We start from the raw sequence: 12,813 nt of genomic DNA on the forward strand, positions 1-12,813 counted from the left end.
TCACAAATACTAAAAAAAACTTTAAAAGTATATGTTTACACACCCACTTACACGTATTCATCTTACGTTAAGTGCACACATAAAACAAAAAACAAAATGAAACAAAAGCATGATAAATTCAAATTTAACTTAAAAAGAAAAAACACCTTAAATTACACATTTGAAGAGAAAATCAAATTAACTACATCCGATAGATCTAGAGATCCAGAGCAGTTGACACACTTACCAGTGTCTTTATCCCGGGCCTTGTAAACTTGTCCATAGGTACCTTCTCCAATAATTCCGATGATATCAAATTTATCCACGCAGCGTTTTCCCCAGTCAATATCTTTTTCTTTGATTTCACCATAGCGAGGCCCACATATTCTATCAAATATAGTTCTGAAGTTTTTATATACAATCAAGCAAGTTCAATAAACTGTTTAATATTTAATATCCAACCCTCCCCCAATCTTATATCCTTTATTCCCCCCCCCACCCTTGCATATTTGTGATCATCTAAGACAAGTAACACTGTAATTTGGTATTATAAATTATCATGAAAGTCAAGGCATCATTTCTCCATACCAACTCTTCTTCTAACAAGCTGAGAAAAAGAATTAAAGTTTGTATGAAGAACTTTCAAAAATAAATGTAATTTTCAATGAATGGATAAAACCAACTCTAATACAAAGAGTTAAAGTTCTCTAACCAACCTCCACAAAGATTTCCTTTTCATCCATTATATATATATATGTCACTCATTTTTCGAAAAACAAGTTTGACAATGAACATTACCAAAAATCTAACTATAAAGCTTATTGACAAATTTAGACTTATGGCTAGATGAAATTACCTTAAAAATGAAAACACAAGAAAGATTTTTAGTCCAAGAGAGTACAAAAGTATTAATATAATCAATTCCAGGAATCCACCTTGTGTATGTGTGTCTGCTTGTGTGTCATATATATATGTGTGTGTGTCATATATATATATGACAAATATTTGACATTCTTCAAAAAAATAGGTAATTTTATAGTTTCTCAATATTCTGGTATTGTAATAGAAATTCAACTAGAGGAATAAAGCTACAATACTCAGAAAGATGATTTTAAAAGTTTTCTAGTTTTCTACTCTATACTAGAAAATCACCTCATACTCATGCTAGGCACCTGAACAGCAATTCTAAAATCAGATCTAACTCAAAGTCTTACTCACACTTTCCCTTGGTTTAGTAGAAATAAAAAAAGAATCAATGTTCTCCCTCTTTAACTGATAAACAGGTTTCAAGGGAAAGAGTTATCTCTAGGCACTTACTTGAAGCTAATTTAGGATACAGATTTCAAACCTTCTTCCACTCCACCTCTTGCAGAATGAAAAATACACTTAGTTATGGGAGCAAATGGATCTTAAAAAGCAAAGGAAAACATAGCAGCTTGCCCATTACTAATTTTGTTTGGGCTCACTGAATGCTGACTTCCACCTTCTCCAATTTCAGTGTTTTGTGTTACTTAAATATCTTAATTACAGAAATTATCTTTAATATGTAATAACCCAAGAAATTAATACATTACAAACTGTGAGAGAAAAATAAATTTGGTTTTATTAGTCATTTTAAATAGGTACGCAGGGAATTACGAAATTTTTTCAAAACTCTAAAATTTATTCATATACTTTTAAGTTTAAAGAATACACTTTTTATTATTTTAAATTTAATTTTTTGTTTTATGATTTTATGATGACCCAGAATCATCTCTGGTCAATGTAAGAGCAGGTAGAAAGCAAGCACATACTTAGGCCTCCTTTTACTATGTAACTGTGTTGCTGTTTTCTTTTCTTCTGGACTCTTTGAGAGATCATCCCCTCCCGGTAGCTCAGGGGGCAGTGGTAAATCAGCAAGTAAACATCGTAGTTTCTTCTCTACTTCTTTTTTAACCGCTTTTACTGAAATATTTCCTCGTAAGCTAAAAGAGAAAGGAGTCACACAAATAAAACCCAAACATTTATCTGTGAAACAAAAATGCAGCCACATCTTACACTTAAGTAGCAATGGCAAAAAACTAAACTAAGTTTCTTGACTTTCCAGCTAAAATAATGTCTCTATTCAATAGCAAAATACAAAATTTGGGGGCAAAAATGATACAGGATTAGATAAAAACTAAGGAAATCTGAGTAAGGTGTGAAGTTTAGTTACAATACTGTATTGATATGTGTTCACTGTTAACAAACGTACCATACTAATGTAAGATGTTAATAATGAAGAAACCTAAATATAGGGTATGTGGGGACTTTCTGTAGTACCATTATAATGTTTCTGCAAATCTAGAACTGTTCAAAAAAATAGTATACCTTTAAAGATGATATGGACTTACTATAAAACTGTAAATTAATACTAAAAAAGTTAACCTGTCATGCTTCACAGGAAAATTCATTAGTTTTGCAAGAGCATTTTGTTTGACTCTATTGGAGAGACATAAAGAGGTTTCTTACGAAATAACACTACATGCTATTATTTATCTTGCCCATTTAAATAACCACAAACAACTAATTTAGCTTTGCCCCTTTTCAGGGTTAATTCTCTTAAATTGAACAATGATTCTTTTAAATTTTTTTAAGGTTCTAGCTTACTGATATTACAGGTAAAAATTTTAGTTGTTAGTTTTGTACCTTTTTGAATGCATAAAGTATATCTTAACTAGGTAATTTGAGTATTTTAAACCTCCCAGTTACTAAAAATCTGTTTAATAATAAGATATTTCTTGAAAGAATCTTCACACAGTTTCATAGCAGTTATGAGTCCCACAATGAAAAAGTTTAGTGAGACTACAACACGGGGGTCACAAATTACAAATGACATTATCAAAGTAAATCATTTCATTTTAATTATAACTTCTATTCATTTTGAACATTAATATTATTGCACAAACGCATGTTTTAATACCATCTGATAAAAACCATTTACCAATAACTATAATAAAATTGTGCCTTTTCTTCATAACCTTGTGTTACTCACTAGAAGGTTTTTTTTTTTTTTAGATTTTATTTATCAGACTCACGAGAGAGAGAACGAGTGAGCAGGGGGAGTGGCAGAGGGAGAGGGAGAGAGAGAACCCAGAGCAGACTCCGCACTGAACACGGAACCCCACACAGGAATGGATCCCACCACCCGAGATCATGACCTGAGCCAAAATCAAGAGTCAGAGGCTTAACTGACTGAGCCACCCGGGTGCCCTAGAAGTTCCTTAACAGAGAAAACATGCTCAAAAGGGAACTGGTTTGCAGTTTTATTTTTAAAGTAATGGTATGGGAGCGCCTGGGTGGCTCACTGGGTTAAGCAACCGACTCTTGATTTCGACTCAGGTCATGATCTCAGGGTGGTGGGATTGAGCCCCACAGGGGGCTCCACACAGGTAGTTTGCTCAAGATTCTCTCTCTCCCTCTGCCCCGCCCTGCCCCACCCAACGCTCACAGGCACGTTCACACACTCTCTCAAAAAAAAAGGTAACACACAGCTCACTTTTCAGTATTAATGTTTGTCCATTCAACACATTGATATTATGCTTCTATGTGCTAGGTATTAGGTAAGGCACCAGAGTTTAACAGCAAAAATAACAACAAATGCATTAAGACAGAACTCCTCTCAGAAAGGAGCTACGGATAGTCTTTCGGAGAACACAGTCAAATAAGCACCAAGATAAAGTACTATACGAAGGGGTTCCTAGAATAATGTAGCTGAAGGGTAACTAAATCAGGATTGAAAGACAGTAAAGCCTTCTTTCTAAAAAAGGTACCACTTGAACTGCCTGAAAAGAACCTATTTCCAATAATTTACTTAGAAAACTGTAGTCTCTTACTTGTAAGGTTTTAGTCAAAAATTCTCATTTGTCTGAATATTCAAATCAACATTTCTAGAGGAAAAAAGTAAAAATCTTAATTTTACTTAGAGTATTACATGAACTACCAAATTCAGCAAGGCTCCCAGACTTCAGAGAAATGAAGTACTAACTTTCTAAGAATGACACTGTATAATTAAAAACATCATTATTTTAATTGACTCCTTGTAATAACCAAATAGGAAGTGTATTTTTAAAAGTTCCCATGTATTATAGCAACAAAAACAATAAAATGCCTTAACAAGAAATGTACAAGATCAATAGAAGAAAATTAAAAGATACGACTGGTGAACATAAAACTGGATCTGAATGAACAGAAAGAAACCATGTTTTTGTATGGAAAACTGTAATATTGTAAAGCTATCAGTCTCCAAATAAATCTACTACATTCAGTTGAGTCCCAAACAATTTTAATATAACTTGACAAGCAGACTGACTATAAAATCTGTCTAAGAATAAAAGCAAAAATCTGCCCAAAAATTTCTGAAAAAGAATAATTAAGTGCGATTTGCCTTGTCATGTGGTCAACCTATTTTAAAAGATCCCAAACCAGAAGCCCAAGATTGGTTGAAGCCAAGGAATATGTATTATGGTCTACCCAACATTTTATAAAAGACTATGAATTAAATTGTCAATATTTTTAATTCAGAAGATTTACATAAATATTCAGATTTCAGGCTTCCTAAAAAAAAAAAATCAAAAGCTCTAGCAACACTGGGGCCCAAATTTATGTGGGCTTCAGCAGCACTGAAGCTGAGACTGAATAGCAGAGCTATTCACTAATCAGTAATTTACTCTATCCCTTCAACTTTTGTATTACCTGCCTACCCCTATAGCAGAAATCTGAGTTTGAGAACCAATATACCATGCATCTAAAGAAGTTAAAACAAAAAAGTACTGGCAAAGAAATAATAAAACATGTTAATAGAAGAGAGAGTCCAAAAATACAGGTATTTGTAAGAATTTTTATATATGGCACCACAAATTATGGATTATTCAGTAAATGATGTTAGAAACAACTGGATCTATCAGTCCACAGGGTGATGGGGGACAGCATCTTTCTTCGTCATGTAATAACCAAAAACAAATTTGTGTGACTTGACTTATCTTTTTAACTTTAAAAACCCATAAGTTATAAAGGAAAAATGATTATATCTGACTAGATTTAAAAACGAAAAACATACATATAGCCAAAAACAAAAAAAATAAATATCAAAGACAAGCAAAAGATTCTGATAAGCAAAGATCAAGATCCCTAACATAAAGAGCACCTACAAATCAATTAGAAAAAGGAAAACAATATTAAGGAAAAGCTAGCATAAGATATGAACAAGTAGTTCACTGGAAAAAATAAGTACCCAACAAGTATTCTGAAAGATGCTGTATCTCAATAATCAGAAAAATGCAAAATTAAATAATTATATATTTTAAAGACTATATAAATTGGTAACAGTCTTATTAAAGTACAATTTGGGGGTGCCTAGGTGGCTGAGTTGGTTAAGCATCTGCCTTCAGCTCAGGTCATGATCCCAGGGTCCTGAGATCATTCTCAGCGGGGAGTCTGCTTCTCCCTCTCCCTCTGCCGCCCCACCCTCTCACCCCCTGCTTGCACTCTCTCTCAAATAAAATCTTTAAAAAATAATAAAAATTAAAAAATAAATGTATATACTTTATCCTGATAACTATCCTACAAAAACTGCTCTCATATACATGAAATATTAAGAGTTTGATAGCAAGCAATTATAAATCTAAGTATCCTTTAATCAATAGCTGAATAGTTAATAAGAGCATGATTTATCCATTCCTATAGATAGGAATATTGAACCTATCTATATACCAACATGGAAAGATCACCAACACATTAATGAAAAAAACAAGTAAAGGAGTATTATGCATAGTGTGATCCTAATTGTTTTAAAAAAATAAAACAATTTATTATATGAAAGCATATAGTTAACAGTCTACGTTGTGATTTTCAGAGAATAATAAATTCCAGGTCTGGAAGAGAAGCAAAGTTCAAAGTGAGCCTAAAAGATATTACTTGGCCAGGAAGTACTCAAAAACAAGTGTCATGTCAAAAGGACAAATCAGTCAGCTTAAAGGAGTTCCCACTGGCCAAGAACATTTAGAGCATCAAAAAGAAGAGTGACTGGTGTTGAATCGATCTTTGGCCACACATATTAGTAGTAGTACCCAGGAGGTCTTAAAAACTTCTATATTCATGAAACGTACAAACACATTCAAAGACGGAAGAGCAGACACAACAGAGGTGAAAAGCAGAAGAGACAGAAAAGAAGGTGGGTTAAAAAATTGTTTTGAAGATAAGTATGACATGTACCACCATCTCATTAAAAACAGATACACAGGGGCGCCTGGGTGGCTCAGTTGTTAAGTGTCTACCTTCGGGTTAGGTTATGATCCCAGGGTCCTGGGATTGAGCCCCGCATCGGGCTCCCTGCTCCGCGGTAAGCCTGCTTCTCCCTCCCCCACCCCCCGGCTTGTGTTCCCTCTCTCCCTGTCAAATAAATAAATAAAAGCTTTAAAATAAAAAAAAACAGATGCGCAAAGAATACCCTCCTTAAGCACTCACTTGCATATATCTTGAGTTCCTGAAACTATCACCAGTAAAAATTTACCTCCAAAGCATGTATGAATAAAGTAGAAAACGAGGCTCACTGGCCCAGAATTACTGGATTCCTTTTCTTTTCTTTTTTTTAAGATTCTACTTGTTTTTTATTTAAGAGAGAGAGAGAGAGGGTGCACGAGTTGGGGGGGGGGGCGGGCAGAGGAGGAGGGATAAGCAGACTCCCACCGAGCAGGGTGCTTGATTGGGGCTCAATCCCAGGACCTTGAGATCATGACCTGAGCCGAAGTCAGATGTTTGACTGAGCCACCAAGGCGCCCCCAGAATTACTGGATTCTTGGCAACTGGGCTATTCTCTCACTAATGAAGTGACTCAGTTCTGCATTCATGCTTCTCTATGATGGAGAGCCCATTCCCAGATTAATCAAAATTATAAATCACTACTCTGTTATGAACCTTCAGTGTTCCTAGAGAACAGTCAAACCTGTAAATACCATAATTAGAGTGGTATAACTGGAGAATACCCGATTATATTGGATGAGACCTCTTGGCAATATTTTTGATTATAGAAAAAAGACATCACAGAGAGGGCATGAAACAGGAATTATGATTTTTTTTGTTTTAAATTATAAAATTTTCATAATGCCAGCCAAAGTGAGCACTTGAAAGACCTACCCACACAGCATTTTTATCCACTTGTTTTCAAATTCTACAAAGATGTCAGCTAGGAGAACTGCTCATATAGTTGTTCTTTAAGAGAAAATGAGGGGAAAACAGCTCTAATTTCTCCATAAAAATAAAAATGGAAAAGGTTAAGTGGTATAACAGACAGATATTACATAGTAGCATAATGCTTCTATCCTAGCATACATTTCAGAAATATTCTTAGGACTGCATTTACTTTACACTCACTCTTATCTTCATCTTCTAAAAAATAAAATGTTTCAAAATAAAAAAAAAACCTCCTACCCCCAAGATTCACAATATAAATCTGTAAACATGTTAAAGGAAAACAAACACATTACGGGTTTCCTGTAACATATAATTAAATCTCCAATTGCAAAAAATTAAAAAGATTCAAGAAAAATCTAAAAAATGATAAACTCATAAAGCTAAAGATAAAATTAAAGATTTAAAGATTAAAGAATTAAAGATAAAATTTCTAAGACCGCTGAAGAAACCTAGAAATAACCAATATACCTGCTTTGTATCACCCAGGGCACAGTCTCTCATAAATTGTCCTGTTTCTGAAAGTGTCATTAAGGAATACTAAGCTAAAGAAAACACAGTACGGGCATTTCTAATTCCCAAGCTGAAATATACATTGTATATCCCAAGGCAACAGCAAATTGTTCCTGGAATTCTTAAACTATAATTCTGTCATCCTACATGCAACGTGCTTCATTTTAAGGTGTACATAATAAAGGTAAATTACTTATGACTTTTTTGGAACCTTTCTATGGTGGGGGGGGGTGTCAGGTAACTTCCCACTTCAAACTTGTCTGTCTTTCTTTCAACTGTTAGTGACAACACTTTCTGGCGCTTACCCATCGGCATCTTTATGCTCAGGCAGGACGGGAGGCAAAGGTAACGGCGGTAACGTGGAGGTCACCAGAGCCACATGTTGTTGCTCCTTCTCCTTGGCTCCCAAGCTCGGTGTAAGTGGTTTGGTTTTCTCTTTAAGAGATACTGGTTCATCCTTTGTAGCAGCAGATTTACTCTCCTTTCCAACTCCGACTGCTTTCTTGGTGGCTTTATCTACAATCAAGTTATTGTCCACCTTTGCTACCTGAAGAGGTGGCTTCGTTTTTGCCTTGTCATTTTTTAAAGTTCCACCACCTGAGGGAGAAGGTGCATGTTCCGTTCTCAGTTTCTTCACATCCTTCACATGGTTGATTTGTGAGGCGCCGGCCCCGGCCTCCGCGCTCCCCTTCGTAGGCGTAGAAGTGTTGGCAGCTTTAGCAGCTTTGGCAGCGGCCTCAGCAGCCTTCGCCGCCTCTGCAGCCTTTGCCGCCTCCGCAGCCCTCGCCGCCTCTGCAGCCCGGGCTTTCTTATTCTTGTTCAACTCAGCTGCCAGGCTGCTCTTCAGAGTTAGTGTGCTAGGAGAAATGCTGGAATGACGGCTTCTGGATCTAGACAATCTGTGCCTGCTACGGGATCTTGAATGCCTAGATGAATATGGGCTTCTGCTTCGGGATTTGGCAGAACGTCTGGTGGAAAATAATGAACATTTAGTCAGTAATTCAGAAAAGTTGAGTTTGAAATTTATAAAAACTGCGAACTCAAGCCTCTGAAATCAAACAGAAATTTATTTAATTTCAATATCATCATATAGTTTGTGGGAGGATTTTTTAAAAACAGAAAATGCTTTTAAGCAGATTATTGTCTGGTAGCTATAATTTTCCTGAAAAGAGACTGATGATCTCGATCTTGGTCTAGTCTATGAATGCTCAAAGGTGAGAATGGATGAAAGTAAACCTCTGTGAGGAGAAATACTGTAAGGTTAGGAGAAAAAGTGTGACAAGGTGTCCCTGCTGTCTCGGAAAACAGAAGTATGCAACAAGGACACACCAATGGTAGCAGTGGCAGGGTCAAGTTTGACCAATCATTCAACAGGGAGCCCATCTCTACACCTGAAGAGCATCCTTGCCCCACAAGTTCAGAAGTCAGTAGTGCTCTGTCCAAAGGAAGAGTGAAAAAGATAAATGCCTGTCATGAGACAGTAAATACCAACAGTCTCTAAAGTTTGGAAACTACTTAATAGTGACGGTGTAATTCACTTCCCAAAAATTACTGGAAACCACAAAAAGTATCATATATTTTAAAAGTATGGTGGCAACCAAAATTCCTATAAAACAAATGAAGCACAGCACCACGTGAAAGGAAGCTGAAGTTTTCAAATCCACACCTTATCAAAACTAAAAACAAATACCAGGCAAGGGCACTATGATAGTACTTTGACATGTTTGCCATGTCTCATTTTAATGCTCACATCAACCCCAGTGAAGTACCTACAGTTTACAGATTAGAAATTTAATCTAAAATATTATGTCACGGAAAATTAATCCCATACTTAATGGTAGTTGTACTGGTATTTATCTTAACTGCCACTACCCTATTCCTCCAATCTTCTGCCCAACTCTGTGCCCAAGGAGGCTAACCTTAACAGACACATCTTCTGGGGCGCCTGGGTGGCTCAGTCGGTTAAGCAGCTGCCTTCGGCTCAGGTCATGATCTCAGGCTCTCATACCCACACTGGGTATGGAGCCTACTTAAAAAGATAATACCGGGGCGCGTGGGTGGCTCAGTCATTAAGCATCTGCCTTCGACTCAGGTCATGGTCCCAGGGTCCTGGGATCGAGCCCCACATCAGGCTCCATGCTCAGCGGAAAGCCTCCTTCTCCCTCTCCCACTCCCCCTGCTTGTGTTCCCTCTCTCACTGTCTCTCTCTGTGTCAAATAAATAAATTTTTTAAAAAATCTTAAAAAAAAAACAAAAAAAAACAGACCCATCTTCTGGGTTTCAGTGCTACCTGTCACTGGTAGATCAGAAGGTAGAGAAATGCTGGATTATTTCTTCCCAGCACTCTCCTTTTGGTCACATTTTCTGACAGAAGCTTTGTCACCCTACCACCATGGCTCCTGTCAGGCACCCCTTTCTCCACCGCGCTCCCCAGGCTCTAATAACACTATATTTTCCTTCCCTCTGTAACTACAGAAAACATCCCTTGTGGGTTCCCTTAAATCCACCTCCACCCCTGCAGTCCTTCATTAAAGTCTCTTGCACCATCTCAGTTGGATCCATTTCCTTCTAGAACCTTGCCTGATCTAGTTGTTTTAAACCCAGACCTTGTGGCTAGGTCAACACAATAAACAAATAAATACACTGTGAAGGAGATAGCTCCTGCTGAAATTTTGTAGAAGTTACAGGGAGAGGGTAAATAAAGCAAAGAAACTCCTAAGAAACCATAATTAAAATGGGTAGAGAGAAAAGGAAGGACTGAAAATTTTGTTTATATCTGACATTAATAGAGCATGGAGGAAAATACTGAGAAACATTCTACAATTCTAGTATGAAAACGAAATGGTGATTAGGTTTAAGATAAACTCAAATACAAATTCAACTACTCCCTCATTCTTTCAAAAAGATTTCAAAATGTCCTAAGGGCTAATTGGTGTTCAGCACTGAGGCAGTGTTTCATATAAACCCCACACTTTATACATAGTACTTATGTAACATTATTTTAGATTAATGGGAACACAGTTTAGAAAACATTCAAATCTAAACTTGCTTACCATTAAACTTTCATTAAAATTACCAATGAGCTGACAACTATTTGTGGAAATGCGAGGAAATGTTTTGTTAAATATAAAGTAGTAAATATCTTAGACAACTTTAGTGTAAGAACCAAAAATGTCATAAAATGAAACAGCCACATTTTTCTTTAAACTGTTGGTACCCTTTTTTTTTTAAAGATTTTTTTATTTATTCATTTGAGACACAGAGATACAGGGAGAGAGCATGAGCAGGGGGAGGGGCAGAGGGAGAGGGAGAAGCAGGCTCCCCGCTGAGCCAGGAACCCTGTGCGGGGCACGAACCCAAGGCCCTGAGATCATGACCTGAGCCAAAGGCAGACGCTTAACGACTGAGCCACCCAGGCGCCCCTTAACCACATTTTATTTCTTCTCCCTTCAGACTCTTAGACCTCAAAACAAATCTCACCATACTTCTAGAGCAGCAGAAAGGTACAGAGCAGGAGGAAAGCAAAGAGACTATCATTTGTCATCAGAGGTAATAGCACAGATCTTTTGTTAAATTAACTTTCCTAAACTAGCAAGATTCTGGTCACCGAATACATACAGACACATAAATTATATTTAACTGAGAGATTTATGACCACTAAGTTTCCCTAAGAAAAGAGAGACAAATATATCAGGTAAAATCCCAACACAATTAACTCCTCTGGCCTATTAAATTATTCTTTTCTGGAGAGAATCTGGAAAAGCATTATCAGCCAAAACTTAAAAGACATACCCTCCATTCTTCTCCGATTCCTCTGTTTCTCGTCAAAAGTTCCTTAACTTTTTAACTTCATGTCCTAGTAAACATGCATTCTCTCATGCATATTTACTAATAAGTAAATATTTACTAATAAATGTCAATGATATATTTACAGTTCATAACATGGTTTGGGAACCTAAAATTAAATATAATCACAGAATTCAAGTTTAGGTTATTTTTACTAATAACCTAATTCTTCAGCCATACAAAGTTATGAGGATAAGAAAGAACTGCATCTCTAAGACTATATATAATGAATTATATCATGAAGTCTCAGTAAAAGAACTGAAATGGATTTGGTAGACAGGAAGTCCTTTTTTTTAAAGATTTTATTTATTTGACACAGAGGGTGGGCACGAGTGAGAGTGGGGAGAGACAGAGGGAGAGGGACAAGCAGACTCTGCACTGAGCAGATCCCAACTTGGGGTTCAATCTCACAACCCCAAGATCATGACCTGAGCCAAAACCAAGGGCTGATTGCCTAACCAACTGAGCCATCCAGGTGCCCCACAAGTCCTTCTTTAAAGATTTTTCTTCTTTCTAAAAATGTTTTTTTCTAGGGGCGCCTGGGTGGCTCAATTGTTAAGCATCTGCCTTCGGCTCAGGTCATGATCCCAGGGTCCTGGGATCAAGCCCTGCATTGGACTCCCTGCTCCGCGAGAAGCCTGCTTCTCCCTCTCCCACTCCCCCTGCTCGTGTTTCCTCTCTCACTGCCTCTGTCAAAATAAAATAAAATCTTTAAAAAAAATAAAAAATAAAATGTTTTTTTCTAATATTTCTATACTGTAGAATCTGCAGTGAATACATATTAGCTGTTTATCTGTTTTTAATTTTTTTTAAGCTTCTTTTTAAGATTTTATTTATTTGTGAGAGAGAGCGCACGTGCGTGCACAAGAAGGGGGAGCTGCAGGCAGAGGGAGAAGCAGGCGTCCCGCCAAGCAGGGATCCCATCCTGGGACTCGATCCCAGGGTCCTGGCATCATGATCCGAGCCAAAGGCAGACGTTCAACCAACTGAGCCACCCAGGCATCCCAATGTTTTTATGAAATGATAGTATCTCTTTAAGAAGTTAAGAGAACTTTCTGTGTTTCTAAGGTTTCCAAATTCATATAACACAAAGCAGAACCACACTAAAAACTCAGTATCCTGAAACTCAACTAGTTAGTGCTCATTGTTCATTAGGTTAGTGTTCCTTAGAAAGAAAGCATGGTGTACTATTCACTCAACTGTATCATGCAATGTCTCCAAGAGTCCAGGTCTTCTGAAATGGTGCATAATTAGCAAACGCTGATTCTT

General features: G+C 36.9%; 1 protein-coding gene across 2 annotated transcripts in view; it reads right to left on the bottom strand.

Moving 5' to 3' along the window:
- The window catches only part of CDK13 (cyclin dependent kinase 13), a 123,741-nt gene that overhangs the window by 87,248 nt on the left and 23,680 nt on the right, over window positions 1-12,813 (bottom strand). For both annotated transcript variants that reach the window (XM_028108897.2, XM_028108898.2), the window contains exons 2-4: window positions 8,004-8,666; window positions 1,773-1,943; window positions 227-366 (exon numbers count right to left, since the gene is read on the bottom strand). In XM_028108897.2, coding sequence (XP_027964698.1) covers window positions 227-366; window positions 1,773-1,943; window positions 8,004-8,666 — 974 coding nt within the window. The remainder of the gene's footprint in view (window positions 1-226; window positions 367-1,772; window positions 1,944-8,003; window positions 8,667-12,813) is intronic.

Source organism: Eumetopias jubatus, unplaced genomic scaffold (genome assembly GCF_037043125.1).
Source record: "Eumetopias jubatus isolate StellerSeaLion01/CBP00866 unplaced genomic scaffold, mEumJub1_p1.0 scaffold_14, whole genome shotgun sequence".
NCBI lineage: Eukaryota > Metazoa > Chordata > Mammalia > Carnivora > Otariidae > Eumetopias > Eumetopias jubatus.